The sequence below is a fragment of the Phaenicophaeus curvirostris genome, chromosome 11 (genome assembly GCF_032191515.1).
Source record: "Phaenicophaeus curvirostris isolate KB17595 chromosome 11, BPBGC_Pcur_1.0, whole genome shotgun sequence".
Classification (NCBI taxonomy): Eukaryota; Metazoa; Chordata; class Aves; order Cuculiformes; family Cuculidae; genus Phaenicophaeus; species Phaenicophaeus curvirostris.
This window is the reverse complement of record NC_091402.1, coordinates 10112025-10133534: the sequence shown is the minus strand read 5'-3', so window position 1 is coordinate 10133534 and position 21510 is coordinate 10112025. Positions and strand designations below refer to the sequence as shown.

Genomic DNA, 21510 nt, shown 5'->3' with positions numbered 1-21510 from the left:
CAGAACCGGAGCTTGGAGTCCCTCGAACCCGAGCTCGCGTTTTTGGCGGAGCGGACGGATCCCGGGGAGGTCGATGGGGACGATAGGGGCCGCCGCCGCCAGGCCCGCGGGTGCCGGGGCCGCCCCGGGGCGCTCGGAGGGCGCAGGCGGCGGGGGGGGGCGCGGGGCGGGGCGGGGCCGCCCCCCTTGGCTCCTCCCGCCGGAGCGGCGCGGGGAGGAGGAGGGAGAGCGGGAGGGCGGGCGCCGGGGCTGCGCTGCTGGTCTGGAGCGGAGCCTGGCAGCAGCGGCGGGTGCGGAGCCGCCGGAGCCTGCTGGACGGAGGCAGCCGCGTCCCCTCCCCTTCGCCTCTTTCTTTGTGCGCAGGGCAGGGGCGGCCGCCGCCATCCATGGTCATGGGCGACAAGAAGAGCCCGACCAGGTGAGCGGGGTGTGGGGGGGGGGGGCGCGACGGAGAGAGAGAGAGAGAGAGACGGAGAGAGGCACCTAAGATGGAGGGAGCGCGGGGCCGCCCCTGCCCCGCTGCGGAGCGGCCGCGGGGAGCGGGGGCGGCGGCGCGGGGGCTCCAAGATGGAGGGAGCGCGGGGGGGGCGCGCGCGCCAGGTAACGCGGGAGGTGGGGGGGAAGGGGGGGGGGGGCCGCTAAGATGGAGGGAGCGCGGGGGGGAGCGGGGCCGGCGGGCCGGGCTGGAGCCGGAGCGGCCATGGCGGCCCCGCACCTCCCGCTCCGCGCACTCGCCGCTCCCAGACAAAGGGAGGTTTAACAAGGTGGAGGAGGAGGGAAAGCGCCTCCCAGCCTTCAAACTCGCCCACCCTCCCCGCGGGGAAGGGGGGCGGCGGGCGCCGCGGCTCGGCCCGGGCCGGTTCGGTTGGGCCCGGTTAGGCTCGGCTCGGCCCGGTTGGGCTCGACTCAGCTCGGCTCGACCCGGTTGGGCCCGGCTGGGCTCGGCTCGGCCCCGCCGGCCGCTCCCGGGGCCCGGGGGGGGAGTCAGCGTTGGGGGGAGCCCCGCGCCGGGTTCGGGGCTCTGCAACATGGTTTCTCATGTGTGTGTTTTCTTTCTCTCCTCCTCCTCCTCCTCCCGCCGCCTCTCTCCTCCTCCCCAAACACACACGTACGCACGATTCCCCTCTCCCTCCCCCTCCTCAAGGCCGAAAAGGCAAGCCAAACCTGCAGCCGACGAAGGCTTTTGGGATTGTAGCGTGTGCACCTTCAGGAACAGCGCCGAAGCCTTTAAATGCAGCATCTGCGATGTCAGGAAAGGCACCTCCACCAGGTACGTCTGCGGCTTTCGCTCCGCGCTGGGCTGCGCCGACTTGTTGATTTTTTTTTTTTTCCACCGTTGCCTGGATATCGCCTGGTTTCACCCCCTTTCCCTGCGGTGCGATCCCTTCTGTCCCCATTCAGAAGCCTTCTGGATTTTAAAAATTCTCTTTCAAGCGCTTAATTAGAGCTGGAAGACATGTTTTGTGGATGTGGCAGCGACCTGAATCTTTTTGTTGTTTGATGCTTTTTTGTTGATGATGTACGGAAGACCTCTTGGAGACACGCGGGCAGCCAGGAACCTTCCGACTGTGGTTTGGGTTTTCTGTGTTTTGGGTGGAGATATACCTGTTTTCTGCAGGAGTAGAAATGATGGGGGAGTATTAGAGTACGAGAAGGGAAATGGCTGAAACTAAAGATGCCACGAGAACAACTCCCTTCTTGAGATGTTGATCTCCCAGTGTCTGTTGTCATCTGAAAGGAGTCGGCTTTTTGCTCAGTGTAGGAGTGGTGTGGATTTCTGAAAGGTTTAGCTGTCAGGTCCCTGTGGTTGCGTTGCGCGGAGTACTCTGTGGAGGTCTTTATGAGATGGTGAAGCTGATGTGCAGTAGTTAATTTAATCTCAGAACTCCTCCAAAAAACTTGAACTCTCTCAGTTAATGGGTTCAGAAAGTTTATCCTGGAAATACCAGTTGGCACTGAAACAGGCATGTGGTGCTCTGATTTTTCTTTCTATTTCTGATGTGTTCTACCACATTCACTCCTGACTTTGTTCATATTGTACCTTCCAAACTTGAGTTCCTGTTGCTTTGCTCTGCCAAGGAAGTAGTGTAAGATTTCTATTGTGAAAGGCATCATTTTCCTCCTTTGAATGAAACTGTGTATTGAGATGCTCTCATCAGCAGGGTGTTTGCATGACTTGGCTGTCTTGACTTGATTGACAAAGGAGGTGAAGGCGTGTTCGGTTGGTTATTGTTCCTGCTGTGCTTTAAACAATGTGAAGTGCCTACGTTTTTAATGGGGAGCATGCTTTTGGGCCATTGAAACCCTGAGTTACAGCAGCAGAGCGCTGTAGTGCTTCACCCTGTGTTGTACAGTGCACATCAGTTACAAGTATTCCCGTGCTTTTTGCAAAATGTACGGAGGTGTTAAAACTGTTTCAGCTAGCATAGTTAAAGCATTGAGTAAGGATGAGCTTTAGGGTCTGCAGTGTTCTGTATCCACCTAGAGCTGATTCTTCACTCATTTTGTTCAGTCTTATTTTGCTATGCAATTGAACCTTCACAGCTTGCTTGATTTCTGTGGGCTTCTGCTTCGTTGGCTTCCCCCTTGGTTCAGGTGAAACATGTTGGTCTTGTAGTTGGCTTATATTTCACTGTGCTACTACAGTGCGTAGCCTTGTAGTCACTGCAAGTTCTATTGGCGTCACATCAAGCATGTGCATGGGTGTTTGTAGGAGGAGAGTCTTAATGAGATGTAGGAGCCCATATGGGTTGTATCTTTTACCAGACTCAAGCATTTCACTTGGCTACCGTGCTGATGTTCATTTTGAGAGCAGCAGCTTTCTCTCACATGCCCTTACTTCTTTCTTTTTAACAGTAATTTTCAAACTGTTTGAGGTAGTAGGATGTTTTGTCTTGTAAAAGGCCCTTGAGAGAGATAGCAGTTGATGATTTTGGGTTAAGAACTGCAGCCTTTCTTGCAGATGTGATCCTTGGGTCTAGAATATTGTACTTTTGTTTAGCTCTTCATGGACCCTTATGAATGGCTTCTAATTTTAATTCATTTAATTCATCAGCATTCTATTCATTTTTCTGCTTTTTAAATTGCTTTTGTTTGTAGAATTTGAGAAAGTATTTAAAATATTCAATGGACCATCATGTTGTCTTGCATATTTATGTCACTTATGAATAAATATAACTGAAAGCAGGAGTGATTCAACATTGTGAGCGTCATATGTTGGGAAGACCTGGGAGGTCAGAGGTCTTTGTTGTGGTTTTGCTTTGAGTGTTACAGTATGTGATGTATGAGTTGAAGCCGGGGAAATTCTTCAAAAATTTTAAAATAAAAATGACTGATGTAAAGATACTTATGATTGATAATTTATGACTTGAAATATAAGATGTCTGATGAGCTTGACTTTTAAGTTGTGATTTGACAAGTTGATGACACTTTTCCACATTTAAAACTGCCTTGCTTTATTAAGGCTTACTGCAGTAACACTTACTGGAAGTTTATCAAACTCATTTTTTTAAAAACTGAACAGTAGTGAAAGACAGACCGCAAATGTGGTGAGGCGACTAGTTTTCCTCAAATTATTGTGTGCAATTACAGCATGCTCAGTTTTTCTGTCGAGATCTAGTGTGACCTACTTTCCCCCTCCACTATGAAGCCAGTTGTTTGCTTACTTTGGCTGGTAAATATTCTCTGATTTGAGAACTAGTTAGGACGTTGGCTACTTCTCGCCGTGTGTATATTTTTTCAGACTTAGTCTTTTGGTAGGTGGGAGGGGTGGCTGGCAGCAGTTACAAGTTTTACTTTCTCAGATCCAACTATCTCCTTTCTCTAGGATCTCACAAAAGGAGCTTCAAACAAAGTGAGTTTCAGAGTTGACCTCTGAAGTCAAAGTTGCTGTAGATGCAAAACACTTAAATTGCACCTGAATACTTCTTCAAGGGGCTGTTTATAAATATTTCATTTGCACTGTTAAATAAAAATGAGGTCAAATTCATCTCAAGAGAATTGAGAGTTGGCATGCAAAGATTGCATTAAACCTGTAGTACTTACTCCAATACTGGATTTGTTACGCTATGTCACTAACTCCCTTTCCTCAACTTTATGCTTACTATTTTATAGTTAAGTTTATTACGCTCTATTTAGGCAAGTATGTTGATTTTTTTCAATGGTTTTCCTTCTGCGAGGATCATGGTAAAGACATAAACTATGTTCAGTGCAACATTCAGTTGGGCAAGAGCATGGTTTAACCAGGTGCCTTGGGAGTGAGCAGTAGTAATGTGTTTGCTGAGGTGTATGATAATTTATTTTTCTTCCCCAGAGTTTTTTGTATTCATGCAATGGCACAGGGAACTGGTGCTGGCCACCCCATCCACTTATGTCCTGTGGCTTTTTAGAGTTTTGCTCTGATGTACCCGCACCAGATCCGGCACTCAGGAGAAGGCTTGAATTGAAACTTTGCCAGGAAGTTTGTTTGCTTTGCAGACATGCATTCCCTTCCAATATCCATTACTTCTTCGAACATGGAAGTAAAGTTTACTTTGGATTTCCTAGGAATGTGAGGACAGAATTTGGGCTTGTATTTCCCATCATGGGGAGCTGGGTGTTCCTGTTTGAGGGTAGATGATGGCTCCTTGCTTCCATTTGTTTTTTTTAATGGGATTCTTAGCTCTGTTCCCCTTTGGTTCTCTGATGGTTTCCGTATATTGTGTTCCTGAACACCTTTTTCTGTGGCCTTCTCTCTCCTCCCATGCACGGCCACTTAGAGTGTTTCCATATGAGATTGCTTTCAGACATCATTGTGAAGGAGAATATTCTCTTCATCTGATTTCACAGAGGAAGTTATTGTTTTCGGAATCTTTCCTTTAGGATAAACAGGCAAGTGGTGCGAGGCCATGGAACCTCTCTGATGCTAATTTTTCTCTGACTTTAGGATAAATGCTTTCCATGTCCAAATGTCATGCCTTCTGCAATGAATGTGTCTTGATTAGAGAGAAATGCACTAAAAAAGCCAGTGGAAGGTGCAAGAGCAACTTCTGAATGTCTGACGTACAAATTAAAGAAAGCAATGGGACCTTTTAGTACATAATTTGTAGTGTATATGTCCTCTACAAAGCATGTGCTTTGCAAGCATTTATCTTGTATTTGTTACTCACTCTTGTCCGCCCCAAGTGTGTCATCTGGAGATTGGATCAAGTGATTTGAACATACCTTTTGTTTTGGAGGGCTCAAGGTGTATACATCAGTCGTATTTACCTCTTCTTCCATTCTTATGAGGGGAGGTTGAGCGCAAGCGATTCATCATAATTTTCAAATATGTTTTCTCTTGTGTGGAACAGGTGTCTCAGATATATACTGGCCTTTGTTCCCCAGAAAATTCCTTTGCTTGTTGGCAGGATCTAAGCTAGCACTTTGGAGGACGTAAACTACTGTCCATGGCACCATTGAAATGTATTCTCTTGTTCTGTGTACAAGCTGCGCTGACCAGAATAGACACTAGATAGTCCTGCTATTCCTGGAATGAGGAATCGGGCTTATGATCCTGACCTCTGTGCAACTAATACATGCTCTACTTATTTGCCATCTATTTGCAGGACTGTACATCTAAAAATGCTTGAATTGGTGTGTTGCAGTGGTGTAGGTTAGAAGAAAGTGGTTTCATTCAGTTCTTTTAAGTTAAATAGCTTTCACCTGCATTAAGGTGGGTTTTATTTAGCATCGTAGCTGACCTTTAAGTGGGTTATTTTCTATAAAATTTATATTTTATTTTATGGAAATTTTATGGAAAATATATTTTCCGTAAAAATGGAGTATGCGACTCATCTGCAAAAAGATGTGGTGGAAGGGACCAGTGCCTTTCCTCTGCAATACTTGTTTTACTAATTGGCCATTTATATCTATGGTTAAATCATCCCCTGATTTTTGCTGAAGTTAAATGACAGTTGGATCAGGTGGAGCAAAGTGTGGTCTGTACCAGCCTGGAGTCGTGCCAGCGTTCCATGGAGCCACCTGGATCCAGAGAATGTGTCCCCTCCAAGATTGCTTTTTTGGTAATGGATGGAAACCGTGTATTTCTGCCTAGGTGGCTCAGAGTGCTGTAATGAATGATACCTGTTTGCAAAATGTTTTCCTGCATCTAAGGAGTTCTTGAGACCTCTGTTGCCTCATAGCTTGTTTACGAGCACTGTCTGTAAGTAAGTAGCTGTGATTTTCTCCGTCTGCAGATGAGGATTACTTCTGCTAGGTCTGGCAAACCCACCAGAGCGCTGGAGCTACAGGCAGGAGAAGTGCTTTGCAAACCTAGTGTTTTACAAGCAGACGATGCTGATAGTCGCAGCAAGCCCCAGATTCTGGGGCTGTGGTTTGATGATCTGCTAAGTTTGAGTTCGTGATTCCTATTGCTGGACCCCAGTTGCCTCAACCACCTGACTTGAAGTATTGATCTGTTATAAATTGTGGGTAGAGATTCATGCTATGCTTATTTTTTTTAACTGGCATGGAATTAGTCTGTGAGATTTCACCTGAGCAGATGAAGCTGTTCAGCTTCAGATCAATTCCTATCCATCATCCTGGTGCAAGCATAAAGCTGGCATAAGATCTGTCTCTTGCACTTTGGGTGGTTGAAAGAAGTTAGAGTTGTGTCCTGATTTGTTCTTTGCTGGTGTTTGGCTCTGGTGTTAATGATCTCATTACCATCACCCCAGGATTTCTCTTGTGTCTCTGCTCCTCTGGGAAATCATTCTCAGGAGGGAGGATCCTGAGGATTGACGTACAGCACATTGGCAATACCCCTTCACTATGGTTGCTGAATTTGGGTGCCTGCAGTGCTGTAGGTGACAAACGCCATAGGTGCTGTGGTGACTGTTGTGACTAGCTTTACTTCTACTGCTTGGATAGGATCCTATTAAGGAATAATAGCTATATCTGTTGTGCTGCTTTTCTGTTAGGGGAAAAAAGAAGTCTTTACGTAGTAAGAACTTTAGCATACATGAGGGGTATGTGTTATAGTGTTTGTGTGGATTGTCTATTTGAGTTAAATAGTAGTGGATGGGGAGGTTTAAAGATCTGTCTGACTTTTGTTGGAGATAAAGATTTAATTTATAAACTGCGGCACTGAGCATGTTAATCTATTGCTGATAATAAGCAGCATAGATATTACTCATTTTTTCCTTCGGCCATAGACCGCTTTTTTGGGGAGATGGGCATCTAAATCAAAGTGTGTGTGGAGGAGGAGAAGGCATGTGGCTTTTACTGCTCTAAGGAGACAGTGCGTTCGCTGGGACACTGGCCCTCGCTCTTGGCAGGTCCTCATGGAGAACTGGTAGGCAGAGGAATGCTGAGCAACTTTTCCCTGCATGCCTTTCTTAATTGCACCAATTGTTTCATGTTCCCGACAGCTGGCTGTGGAGGGGCTGCTGCATTTGCAGGGTTGGCCTGGCACACTGATGTGAGTTCATCTAGTAAGTGAAACCTTGTATGAACTGGAAATAGAAAAGTGTTTGTGCGGTGTTGAACAGAGCAATAGCTGAGAGGAGGGAGGTGGTAGATGCAAGGCACAGTTCTCTGGAGCCCCTCAGCTCCTGTGAGATCTTGGCTGCCTGTCCTGTACTGCCTGTTAGTGTTCCCCATCAGCTCATTAGTCTGTGGGGCTCTGTTTTGGCTGAACTATTAGTCCCTGAAAGCAACACGTGGGACCCAAGGCAGTGAGGGATGAAGGCTGGCAGGTAATGTGGTGTGGGCAGGATGGATTATTTTAGCTGGCCACATCCAGCTTTTGTGCTGTAGCCTGGATACCCTTTCTGTAACTCCAGGCTAATGGTGAATTGGGTGTCACTTGTACTCTGACTGCTGCGAGACCTGCTTTGAGTTCACAAGGCTTACAGTTCCTTGCTGCAGTGGTGCTCCTTTTCTTCTTGCTCTATTGGGATTTGAACAAGCAGACAGGTCCTTCCAGAGTCCTTCAGCGAGAAGCAGAGAAGTTCACGGCACTCCTGGGGAGTCCTGCCTGTGTGCAGGAAGATGGCAGCAGGGCGGGCGATACAGTTGCAGCCTGATCCTGTGTTAGGGAAGGATGTGTTCTGCTTGTCCTTTATGTGCATCTCTCCTTGTCTGCATAATTTTTCTTGTGAGGAAACCCACTGACCTATTTTATGGGACTTCAGGTTGTTCTGTAGGTTAGTGGGTTTCAGTCCCGCAATATAGGTCACTTGCTAGGTGTGCTGGAGTTCTGTAATGCGTGGCTCTGACCTGGAGTAAGATTCACTCAAACTCTATCTGTGGCTGTCTTGCAGCTTTACTTTACGTCTCTCTTTGCACTGGTCTCTTTGTTCACAAAGTAAAAGGCAAAATTGAGGTATTTCCAGAGGGGAGAGGGTCTTACAGGAGGGTTTGTAAGGATTTACTTAAAGTGTTGATGTATCAGACAGGTAAGGGCAATTTATCATTATTGTCACTTAGGTTTATTAAGGACATGGCAAAAAAAAGTAGACCAGAAATACTGAGTAATGCATACGTGCTACCCTGAGCAGATGTCCAGGATTACATGGTATGACAGAAATAGCGTGGAAATGCCTCCATTACATTTATGTAAGTTCCTTTTACAGCTGACACATGCTAAGTATGTTGATTTGTCTTTGTACAGACAGATTTTCTTTATATCAGCCAGAACTCCTTTTACACTTTCTTGGTACATCTGGAGGTATGACCAAATCTGTAACATTGCTCTTCCCATAAACCAGTGATTAATTGGGAATGTGTTCTTTGTAGCAGAATGCCAATTTGTACATCAACAAATTCGCTGACTGTTAAACATGAGAAGGATAGCAATTCTTACTGGCTTAAATGAGAGCATCACTTCTCTGTTCTGGGCTTTTGGTTTTGTTTGACTGTTCAGTAACTCAGTGTCCTTAGAGTCAGGTGAATCTTGACCCCTTCCTAGATAAAATAAAATGAACTGCCTGAAGCTAGCATTATTTTGATCATATTTTATTGTTGAAGTGCTGCCTGTGTTTCTGAAAGTTAGAGGTACACTTTCAACCAAGCTTTTGTTGTGTAGTATTGGAAATACATGAGAAGAAGGGGTTGTAGAGATCTAAAGAATGGATTGTGAAACCTGGAGGCCTGGGTTGGAACTGTATGTGGTCTTACTTGAGATGCTGACCTGGGATTGTGGAGTTAATTCCTGGTTCTACAAGGATCAAAATACTAAAGATTTGTAATTATGTGCTTTACCAGGGAAGTCTTGTAATAATCAAACTGGTTTTAGCCTTCTTGCTGATAAACATTTTGAAGCATACCTGTTGTGGCAATTTGCTGAGAGGTGAAACAAGCACAGTGTATGCTTTGTGTCAGTTGCTATATAAAGGTGCAAACGCTCAAGAAACTAGTATTTGCAACTTACGTAGGAATAGGTTCAGGAATTCTAGAAACTTTTATTTGAGGATGTTATCTGCTTGGTTGTCTTTAAATGAAATGGAAGCAAAATAAGTCAGTTTTGGAGTCTGTTTTGGGGTAAACAAGGAATAAATGTTTAGATGTGTTTTCTTAAACAGATAGTTCTCCAGGATTTCAGAGTTACAATAGAGTGCTTGTAATGTGCAGAGGTGCTAAGTGAGACAAAATATCTTGCCTGAGATAAAACTGCCTTCTTCAGATTTATGTTGTTGAGTAGACAGACGTGAGACCGATCATAATCTGAAATATTTTTCCTGAACAAAACTATTTTTGTGCACATGGATTTATGTCTGGGTAATTCACGTGCGGTTTAGTATGGTTGAATTGGGGAGGTGGGTGGAGGATGTGGAAGTACTAGGATTTGGTGGCTTCAGCGATGATGCAAAGCTGACCAGAACACTGTCTGAGTGTTGAGCATGGTTTGCTCCCTGCATTCTGGCCCTGAAAGTGCAGTGTTTTTTTTACATTATTGAAATAGCTCTTAATTGAATGGGATTACTTCCTTTTAATTTTTTATTATACGTGTACTAAATAAATACATGGATGGATTTGTATTTTCTTTCACTTCTGCTTGCGGTGGGGATAGTATGATGCTAGTGTGATTTGAGCCTGTGAGGCTGGAATTCACCCTTTAGCAAATCAGCTAGCTAAATATCCTTGAGTTACCATTCTTTAATCTGTATGATTGTATTCACAGTCCGTGTTTCAATTCGATCAAGAAATTTATCTCTGTGGGGTAGGTGTTTAATTCCTTTTGTTTTATAAAAAAGTGTGCAGTTTAAGAGAAGAACATAGATCTTATTTCTCCTGTTGGATAAAGTATGCATGTATATACAGGTTGTGGGAATTGTGTGTTTTTGCTGAAACATTTGGTTTTAATTATATATCTTGGAGCTCTTATTCTGAAAGTGCTTTCACTGTTTTTTTCTGAAGTGGTACTGAGCACTTTTCTCTTCCCGAGATGAGATTACAATGAGAGGCAGTACATTGATGGAGGATGGCCCTGTGATGGAGTCAATCAGCCAGGCAGTCATTTGTCTCCTGGGAATACAGGGTAGAGCACATCATTAGCAGCAGAAGGGAGGCTCTGTAATGCTAATAGGGTGAGGGATCTCTGGTTGGTGCCTGTTTGCTGCTATTGCTCCCTTATTACAGGTGCCTAATGGAGAAACAAACCGTTTTCATTTGTTATCCGTAACAGTCATGGGTGTGGATCAACTTAACAAAAATATTTAATAAGCTCTAGGAAATGTTTACAATTCAGCACAGTATTAGTAATTTGTAAACCTGTATCACATAAACCTACTGGTCATAAAAAGGGTGATTTTTTTTTGTGGAGTTCTGTGTGTTTTATTGGTTTTGCACACCAGTAGCTGACTTCTGCAGGGAAAACTGGCAGCTGCCTGATGCCAGCATGGGATTCAAAGGACCATGTGTCTTAATCAGAGGGGAAGTGTTGAAAGTGAATGCAGTGGGTTGCAGAAGTTACTCTAATAGTGGCTGACGGCACTGGGTTTCTGTCAAAGTGAAAGACGAAGCAGGCCGTAGTGACGGCGGGTGGCTTGTCCAAGGCACAGCTGATGGTGTGCTGCTGTGTTGCAGCTGAAGGGTAGCTTGGTGTGCTTCTGGTGGCAGGCAGTCTCTAGCTTTGCCCAGAGAGGACAACTTAAACTGCAAGTGGCTGCTCCTCCGTGGCTGCCTTGTTCTTCTTGGGGGTCTTGCCTTTTGGCAGAGGTGGCGCAGTGGCAGACCTATTGGGAACAAGAGTGGGGTTTCGCTGGGGTGGGCAGGAGCACCCCTGGTAGGAGTTACAGGGCTGCCAACCTTACATAAGCAGTATCTTGCTGTCCGGAGGTGGTGAATTCCCCTGTGACGTACAATGAAAGTGTAATTGTTGGCAGAAAAGTATTCCTCTGGCTGGCAGGTGTTTCTGTGTACTTGCCAGGAGTGGGAAGGTGGCAGCCAGGGCACCGCTTATTCTGGGGACTCCCCTCCTCTAACTTGCTTTCACTCTGGACAGTTAGGTTTATCTGTCTGTATAGCAAATGTAGTAAGTCCCTACCACATACAGCTTTATAGGAGGTTAATTTTTTGAAAACAGCTTGAAATCCTGAAATGTCTTCTCAGAAACTGCGCGTCAAGTCAGACTTCAAATCCAGTGTTTATCTTCCTTTCCCTGAACTGTATAGATAACTGTTTAAGAGCAAGGGAGCAAGAAAGCAAATGATCATACAACTACTGGAGTGGTGCGGTAGGGTAAACTTTCTATACTTTGTTTCCCTGTCATGTATGGTGATGTCTTTGCTCCTAAAGCACTGGAGGAATGGCACAGCTCTGTGTTGTGTGGGTAATAAAGGCATGGGATTGTTAGAGTTGCACAATTTTGCATGTGCGTTAACAGGGTCAGAAATGTGCTTAATCATGGGTGTGGGTACATAGTACTCTGGCATCAATTAAGAGTCATTAATTAAAAGCATTTATTTACCGGATGTGACTCAAGTTAGTTATAAGTTGTTTAACTTCTGAGGTCAAAAAGATCTAATGCATCTGATACAAGTGTTACTGAGACTGTGGGTCTATCCACAGGGACAGATGGGCTGTAATGCCAGAGCTCAATTTGTGAAATTTTGAGGTTCATTAAGTCACTTACTGACAGTGACAGCTTCGCAGCACCTCTGCAAGCTGAGGCCACGCATTCGCATTCAGAAGCTTTAGACCTGTGAAGGGTCTGTTAAAGCTCCTGGGTAGTGTCTGCTGGGAGAGTACAAGTGTGTGATGGGAATTTACACTGCTGTGCTGAGAGTCACTATTATTCAGCCAGCATTCAAACAAGTGACAGTGAAACTTTATAATAAACAAAAGCTTCCCTGTCTGTATGAAGAGGATGATGTTTTTTTTCCTGTTACATATTAACCGATTTGTATAAAAATCAACAACAAACGAGGCAGTAGAGTATCCTGCCACTATGCTGCATACCTGCTTGGTGAATGCATGGGAGATCGCACCTTCATGTTCAATGTATGTATTAATAAAGATGTGAAATGTTGCTGAGGAAGCTCTTGGTGCTTGTACCTGAAAGAGGCATGGGTTTTGCCAATGGCCAGGCATGTCACGGAAAATGGTGCGTGGTAAGGTACCTGTTACAGTTCTGGGTCAGTTCTCAGGGTTTTTCCTAATGTGCAGGGGGTGTGAGTGATGACACCTAGCAGTAGTTTGGTTTTGTTTCCATCTCTTTAGTTTTTCACATCTTACCTTTTGTGTAGTAAGCCAGGCTGACTTTCACACTGGCACTCTAAATTCAAAGCCTTAAAATTATACAGCTGTGTACTACACTTACTTGTTTTTAAAAGCCTGTCACAATCATGAGTGGTGTTTTCTTTTTGCAAGAAGGCATACAGTGTAAGGAACAGGTTGACTTACTCACAGGTGTGGACGCTGTTCTAAGAAATCAGTTTAATAACTGTTGGTCACTTTATTTCTCAGTGTGCTAGCATTTGCAAGTCTCCATTGGTTTGACAGGTAGTTGATGCTTGTAGGGAATGTGACCTTTTGCTCTTCTCATTGATTTTTCCTGAATCATGTCCGGAGGCTGCAGAAGTCGGTGCGGCACTTGGTCGGCAGCTGCAAGGGTTGGGTCAGGCTTCGAGAGCAATGCCTTGAGAAGAAAGGGAATAAGTTGACATGACACGTAACACAGTTATCTTTTGTGATCTTGCTTTGTTCCAAGGCTATTTTTTTTTTTCCATGGAGATGTTTATACTAGATAAAAAAGGATTGAGAAGTGATTGGTATTGTGTAAAGACCTAAATGAGACCCGAGGGGAAGAGGGTCTGGTTAAGCAGTGGACTCCTCAGATCGCTGATTACTCTCTATTGTCCTAAGGAGCTGCTAAAGTCTGCATAGGGCTGAGACTGATAAAACTTTAAATAGGTGTGTGTTCAGGTTTTTTTTGGTTTTGTTTTTTTTTTTAAGTAAAAGTCATAGGTAGTGACCAGACAGCTTCTTGTATTTAAGCAGAAAGAAACAAAATACCCAGGAGGTCCAATATATTCACCAGATTTTGCAGAGCCATGGCTCTCAATGAGCCTCATCTGTCAAAAGTTTATTCGTTCTACTGCCAACCGTATAAAACTACTGATTTTGATGTTAGTGTACAAATACGTTAGTCCTTGTGTGTACATGTATGCCTTTGAGTCAAAAAGGTGATATTCCTTCCCCATGGAGTTGTATCAATGCCTTTGCTCATATGGGTGGCAGGTCATTAGTAGGTAAGATAGGTCCTTTATCAGTGCATGCTGCTCTTCTGCCCTGCTCTACTTCAGACTGTTATTGTTAGTAGCTTTTAAAGTAAGGCTTCTCCTGGAAGAATTTCTGGCACCAGGCAGAGAAGTTTTCTTACCAGTTTGGACTACTGGGATTATTGTGTTTTCTAAAATCCTATTCATTGCTTCACAAACTTCTACAAGTATCTTGAATCATGCATAGCCTGGAGAATATCCTAGGGGTAGGGAGACATAAATAATTGTTTAATTGGGCTGCTGTGCTGTGTAGCTTATATCCTGTTGAGTATATGGAAAGGACTGATTTTATTTAGTTTAACTGTAATGATTCTGAGTCCTAAGCTGAGTGTTTATCTTAGTAAAATTTAACATGGTGTTAAGCAAAACATGCAAATGTGCTTTTAGTTGGTGGATAAAAATGTGGCAGAATTCTCACCTTTCAAATATTCAGTAATTACGCTAACCGAAGTCTTATAAAGAAGAGTCTTAAACAAGGAAAAGACTCGGAATGAAAAAAACCTGTGAGCTAGCTATTTTGATATTTCATTAGATTTATCAAAAAACATATTTTCAGTGGTTGTTAGCAGAAAAGGCAAGAATCTAATTAATATACCAACATTGCTTTAATTAAAAATACATTGTTATTCTCCTAAAAATTCACTTTTGGCATCCAGCTCGTAGACTTAAAATGAAAGTAAAACATAGCTTTTTATACTCCAGGAAAATATGCTCTTGTGCTCAAAACATGCAGCAAAAGCAATCCCATGGAAATCAATTAGAATAATAGAGTACAGCCATTGCAAAATATCATTACAATAGTTAAGTAATTATCCCACTGCATGACTTAGCAAGAGGGATAAATAATGCATGTAGAGTTGTTGGAGCTTGCAAGGAAGGTTCGTGCTGTGGGAGAGGATGGGAAGGGCGAAGTCAGAGCACACGTTCTAGGATGGGGTCAGCTGGTTCTGGGAGCTGGTGATTGAAACCTTTCAGTGCCTGTGATAATAAAGATGCAAAAGAGAGACAATGTTCTGTTTTTCTTAGAATTTCAAGATGGCCATTGGGAAGAAGTGTTCTTTTGATGTGTTAGCACAGCTCCTCCAGCTGCTTCTCTGAGTTGCCTGGCTGGTCCTTGGGTAGGAGGATGTGGGGCTTCGAGGTGTGAGCATGGCCATCCTGGAGGGGGTTACCTTTTGGAACAGCAGAGTGGGCACTTGACCAGGGTCCAGCTGTGCTGCCAGAAGAGTGGAAAACCCCTGAGATGGCATCACATCAGGGTGCTGATTGCAGCAGCTCACTATCTTGCCTGGCACTCCACTCTTAACTTCTGTGTTTCCACCCACATTTAGTGTTTTACCACTCTAGTTCTGGGCTCCTTGTGCGCCATACGTTGGGGTAAGAGCTACTAAGCACATTAGCACAAGGCTTAGAGTCAGCAGTGTGTCCCAGACCCTGACTGAGCTGTGAGTCTGGTCAGCAGAACTGTTGGCTGTTTTTACAGCAGACAGATGAAAATTTTGATTTTTCTCCTTTCACCTCAGACTGAATACTCTGAATCTGTCAGTTGCTGTCAAGAAGATTGTATTTTGGATTAGTGAGCTACTGGAAGCAGTTTGAATCATTGCAGTTAAAAGCACACTGAACAATGGTGTAATTAATAGTTACGTAATGTCACCAACAAGCTCAGGAAACTAGAATGTGACTTGGAAAGAAGTACAGCCCCACACAATCCTCATATCACCTAAGGACCACAGTGCATTTGAAGGATGATGTGTTTCTTATGAATACCCTTATGGTCAGGGCAGGTTTGTTGCTGATGTGTTGGTTCTGTCATGAGACATATGGAAGCACTTTTTTTCCTTCCACTCCTTTTTTCTCTGTCTTTAGCATCAGGACAGAGTCAGAACAACAGCCCTGCTCACCTTAGGCTTGTCAGAGCTATTCTATGTTCTTGTGGTTGCAGGAATCTTCAGTTAATGTCTAATTATGGATGCTGTATGAAGTAACTTTTAGGTCATGAAATGCTTTTTCGTTGCTGTGTTTTTGAACTGAAGTTTCAGGAAAATTGTTCAATACCCTTTTGTTACATGGTACTAGTAAAACTGTCAACCTTTTACCACCCATGTTTTTAGGGAAGCTGAAATAGTTATTAACATTTCCACAGTATTTTCTGTTTTGTGACAAGCTCAAACTTGTCTGGAAAAGCTGGGTATTTCTGCAAGGCAGCAGATGGGACTGTGCTCCTGAGACCTCTCTTCTTGTAGGTATCGAACTGGAGGTATAATGCTTTCAAGTTGCTTGCTTTAACTTCTGTGAATATCTTAAGAACATGGAAATGGTGATCAAAATTCTGGGATGTTGCTGTAATTATGGACAAGTTTGATAAAAGATTAATGTAATTATTGTTCCCTTGGCTGACTAGGCTTCAGTTGTCTTAAACGTTGGAGCAAGGTGTAAGGGTTTAAAAATACTTCTTTCTCTTAGTTGAAAAAGGGCGAATTATGCTGGTACATAACTAAAAAAGTACCTTACCAAATGTTTTGATTGATGATTATTTAGAAAGTAATTCTCACGTCTAAAAAGAGCAACTTTATATTAGAATGTGGTACTGCTGCTAAGCAAATGTAAGACTGTCTGTCCAGTTTATCTACATTGCCTCACCGACTATCAGTTTGCTCAGTATTCACTGCCATTGACCTTGGATAATTAAGAAAAAAAGTCTGCTGTTCCAAGGAGATAAGTACAGCTCATGTTTGGAACGTGGCTGATTAGCTCAGTTGTGAAAGTGTAGTTTTATGTCTATAGCTTCTGGCAGGATGGATGCAGCCTTTGCAAAATGTGATGTTTCTCTTCTGCTCCCTGATACCCAGTTGAAGTAATTGTTGAAAATCTCCCAGGACTTCAAGGTCTGAAACTTGCAATGGGCCTCTGCAAGTTCCAATGAAAATGGATTTAATTTAGTAGGGGCTTCTTTTACTTAATCACCTTTTCATCTTCAGCCTGTTTTCAGTGTCGATATAAGACTGTAGTTGTGCACTGAGTGGGGTTTGAAATTCCAGGCTGTTGTGGTGACTGAAGCAAGAGTTGGTGGATGTGGATTTACCTCTTCTGGAGCAGGATTGGTGTCGGTGTTGGCTGTTGAGAACTGGAGTGCTCTGGGGCTGGGAGCCGAGTGTTGATTAGAGAAACACCAGTGGGGAGGAAAGCCCAAATCATAAAAGCAACAAAAAATTAAGGGAACCAGATTTCTTTTCAGACTTTTGAAAGCTATTTGTCAAAACTAGAAGATAGGAGACTGGTGGACACTGGAGTCTGTTTTGCCAAATTCATTGCTCTTCTGTTCTTCTCTGTGATTGCCAGTTAGACTCCCTTTTTTCACTTTTGTGTTTGCTCTTTGTGAGTTACTTGAACAATTTGTGACTTAAAGGGCTGTTTGTTTTTTAAATGTCTGCATAACGATAATTGAGTTGTGTAGTATTTTGGTGGGCTTTTTTCTTAGTGTAGGTTTTCTGCTTGAGATGCTCTGCTACAGAGAGGCTGGAGAAGGGCTCTTTGTCAGGGAATGCAGTAATAAGACGGGGGGAATGGTTTTAAGCTGAAAGAGGGGAGATATAGACTGGATATTAGGAAGAAATTTTTTACTGTGAGAGTGGTGAGGCACCGGCACAGGTTGCCCAGACAAGTTGTGGCTGCCCTATCCCTAGGGGTGTTCAGGGCCAGGTTGGATGGGGCTTTTAGCAACCTGGTCTGGTTGCCCATGCAGGGAGGTTGAAACTGAGTGGTCTTTAACGTCCTTTCCAGCCCAAACCTTTCTGTGATTCTGTGTTTGCACTGGCAAAGTACTCCAGGCCAAAGATGGCTAATAAAGTTGCCTTTTGGGTTTTTTGGGGGAGGCTTGGCTTTTTTCACTGATGTAATGAAACTACCTTAAGACTAGAAGCTGTCTAAACCAAAGTATGGCTTCGTAAGGGTAGTGACATCCATGCTGTTTTGTATTGGTGGATTTTGTTCTGTTTTGGTGTGGGTTTTTTTGTTGGTTTTTTTTTAAGCTAGTATCAACCCCTCTACTGCCTTTAGAGACAGCACTATAGTGGTAAATTGTGTATTTTACCAAGTTCTTTTGTTACTACACAGTGGGACACCATTCTTGATGGGATCCTTGGGTGCTAATGCAATGTCAATAATTATCAGGAAGATTTGGGAAGGCATGTGGTTTTTAGAGGTTCTTTGCTTTTGAAGACAGATCTGCAGCCGTGAAAATCTTAGGAACTTTGTAATCTTCCCCCTACAAGGGTATTATTTATTTGGGAAATTGCATAATGCTAGTTATGCAAGCAGTCTCTTTTCAGCCACTGTGTAAAGTGTATTATAGAAATAAGTGTAATTTTTTTTTTAAATCGGGCAGCAAGCGGCACAAAATAAACCCCACATCTGAGATGTTTTAATGAGGGTGGAATTCATTTTATAACAGAGGTGAGGTAGAACGGAACGCAGCTCCAACAAACGTTCACACCTGTCTCCACAAAGAAATTCAATTCCCACCATGCATCAGATTCTGAGAAATGGTGTTTGAGTGGGCAGACTGTGTTGCTGATAAAATCAATGTAGGTCTACTAAATTGAAATACATTTTTCCTGGGATGTTTCTAGTAAACATCTTATGTGTAACCCATCCATACCTTGCTTTACAACATCTCATTTCAGGATTTGCTGTTTACACTAAGTTCTAGGTCCTTTTTAACATGTCTATACGTGTCCTAAAATAACTCATTTTGTAGACATCGCGCCTTTTCCTCTGCAGGCTGGTTAGTGATCTTGGTTTTGAGTTTCTCTGAGACTCTCCTTTTAAAGAAGCAGGAGTTGATACCATGGAGTATTACTGAGCTTGTTGGAGGATGCTGGAGCCTTCATCCCATTCACATCCTCTGTGTGTGCAGACAGGACTGGAGAGGCTCCAACTCCACAATGTTAAAATATAGCGTGTCTGCTTCCCAGCGTTGGGGAACTTTTTTTTTTTTGTGAGGGGAACTGAGCTTTACATTCAGGTTTTAGCTGTGTGTATTCAATGTATCTGTTTAGCTGAGAAATGGTTGTTCTGTGTAGTATGTCTAAGAAGAAGAGTTATTCACTTGCACAAAAGAGACTTAAAATGAAGCTGTTAATTGTCACAGCTGGTGACTTTTTTTCTGTGTGTTGCTGCCAACTGAGAATGTTTTAAACTCACATCTGAGGTATGAGGAGACCTGTACCTCTTATCTTCACCTCCCTGAGTAAGCAAAGCAGTCATTCATTTATTCTCTATAATTAATGTACTTCAGTGGGTAGGCAGGTGGTAGTTATTTATTCATAGTCTCTTTCACTGCCTCTTACTTTTCCAAGAGTGTTTACATACCGGTCTTCTGTGCTTGCCTCTGTCCAGAGGCGTTGGGGATGAGGTCTGTATAATGTGTAGGCTACTCCTGAGCGTTGTGGAAAGGGGGTAAGTTCAGATGAGTTTGAAAATCAGTCCAGGTGACGTTAAAATATGGAATCTAAGTTGAAAGCATTTGAGAGATACTGTGATTGCAATAATTTATGAGTTATTTAGAATAACTTATCCAGTTCAGCATGGTTGCCCTGAAAGTAGGCTTGGAAGTCTGAGGGTCATTTTTTTTAACTGTGTGGTGTTGATTTAAACAAAGTTACATCTTTCTGTAGAAACTGTTGATCTTAAAACAGCAGACCAGCACAGCTTTAGTACTACTGTTGCTGCTGCTTTCTGTGAAACACAGATACAAGTATTGCGGCATCTACAAGGTTTATTCATGACTGAGCACTTGTAACCCAGGCAGGTTGTTTGTGCGCGTGTGGAGGGTGTGTGCATATAGGATTAAAATAGTTTAACTGTGTGGAGAACTTTGCTTCACTGGTCTGTAAAATTCTGAAAGAACCCTTAGGCTCTGTGTTAGGCGACTGATTTTTCCTCTCTGAATGGACCAGAGGAGATTAAATGTCCTGAAGCTTTTGCTGATATTAAAATCTTTTTTTGTATTTCTTTTTTTGGTGCTGAAACTTCTCTTATAAAAATGGTGAATGAGCTTGCCTGTGAAGCTGCTGTTGTGGGCTAGTTTGTTTTTTGAAGCAGTGAAGAAGTAATTTGTGAAGGGACACTGCTTTTGCAGTGGACATTGTGCGTGGGCTTGCTTTGCCTGCTGCTCTTTAATGGTCCAGCCTCAGTAAACTTGATGATTTAAGGTTCTTTTTATAAGCTCATCAGGTATTTTATGTCACTGTATGTCAGTCATTGAAATGGTAGCCCTTAAGAGACCATGTCTGTTTAAATTAAAATCACTCTTCTATTGGCAATTTTTTATCCAATACTTTGATGGGAGTCTGTCTGTTTTGGTGAATTTCTTGTTTAGCTGTGCCTGTGAAGAACTTGAGAGGAACAGCCCCGACCATCAGGTCCCTGCAGCTTGTTTTGCCCTGTGTAACAGTTGAGTTTCATGCAGCAAAGTAAAGTAGTAACCATGCATGTGGATTGCTGCCTGCTGAGTGTGTTGGATGTGCTCAGCTAGCCCGTGGGGCTGCTGCCAGGACCCCCGGTGAGAGCACATGCTGGCACAGCCTCTGCTGTGGTCTGTGTGGGGCTTGGAAGTCCTGTCCTGATGTCAGACATACCAGGTCCCAGCAGTGCTACTGTTAGCCACGTTCCAGTATCACAAGTAGCAGGCTATTTTGTGTACCTTGCAGTAATGTTTCTTTTCTTGTTGGCTAGGTGTACTTGACATCAGGAGAACTGTAGGTCTGGGTTTACATCTGAATGCAAGCACACCATTCCCAAAGGAAGTAGAGCAAGACTTGCGCTCTGCCTGGACACTGACTTTCCATGGAAATCCCTGTAGAAGAGCTCTACCACTGGTGTTAAAATGAGCATACTTGTCTGCAAAGGTTGTTCGGTATCCAGCTTTCCTGCTACAAATGTGTGCTTAAAAGGTTCATGTTGTTACTCTTCCTTCAGCCCTCGATCCCTCAGTAAGTCAGTCTTTTGTCTCCAAAAGGCAGAAGTCATTCACTTGAAGTTGGTGGAATTGGTGTCACTGAGGTTAAACTTCAGTGAGGGATGTGTTGTCTGATATATAACCAACATGCATTTTGCCCATAAGCAGACGTGTTGGACGCTTCCCAAACATTTGGTGACCCTACCAGAATCTCTGGGAAATGACTGCACCATCCAGGGAAGGAGTAGAGAGTTTTCTTCCAGCTCGTGCTGGTGTTTTTCACATTTGTGCAAGCAGTATATACGGCAGATCGAGCTTAGACTGTGTAACATGCTGGCTTTTCCCTCTTGACCTTCACTACCATTTCAGCTTAATATGACATTTGTGAAAAAAAACCAAGATTTTTTTTTTTTTCCAAGCAAACTCTGTGGTCATTTGCTACCCTTTTCCTTTAGAAAAGACTGAGGCTTCTTCTGAATTCAGAAGAACATAGCTACCTGTGTTTCAGAGAACAGCTGTCAGGGTGAGGACTGCTTGTTGGTTTTGGATGAAGCTACTTGCCCCATGCTGCCCTGGCTGCCACCGGGAGAGGAAAGAGGCTGAATAAACAGGGAAACTGTGAAATAAACAGAAACAAAATCAAACCTAGCCCCTGCCTCGGGGTGTTGGCTTGTCTCTGAAGCAGCTGTTTCAAAATTAGACTTTCTTTTGTTAAAAAGAGGTACGTAAAAGCTTTTCTGCTTTTGTTTTTGTGCCATAGTGATATTTTCCGTGCTTGTTTCTGTGTTCTTTGATTGATCTCAGTTT

The 21510-nt window shown here is 43.5% G+C and overlaps 1 protein-coding gene across 1 annotated transcript in view; it reads left to right on the top strand.

Moving 5' to 3' along the window:
* The first annotated feature begins 214 nt into the window (after positions 1 to 214).
* The window catches only part of RYBP (RING1 and YY1 binding protein), a 41354-nt gene continuing 20058 nt past the window's right edge, over positions 215 to 21510 (top strand). The window contains exons 1-2 of the mRNA XM_069865536.1: positions 215 to 418; positions 1145 to 1270. Of these exons, the coding sequence (XP_069721637.1) occupies positions 387 to 418; positions 1145 to 1270 (158 nt within the window). The 5' untranslated portion in view covers positions 215 to 386. The remainder of the gene's footprint in view (positions 419 to 1144; positions 1271 to 21510) is intronic.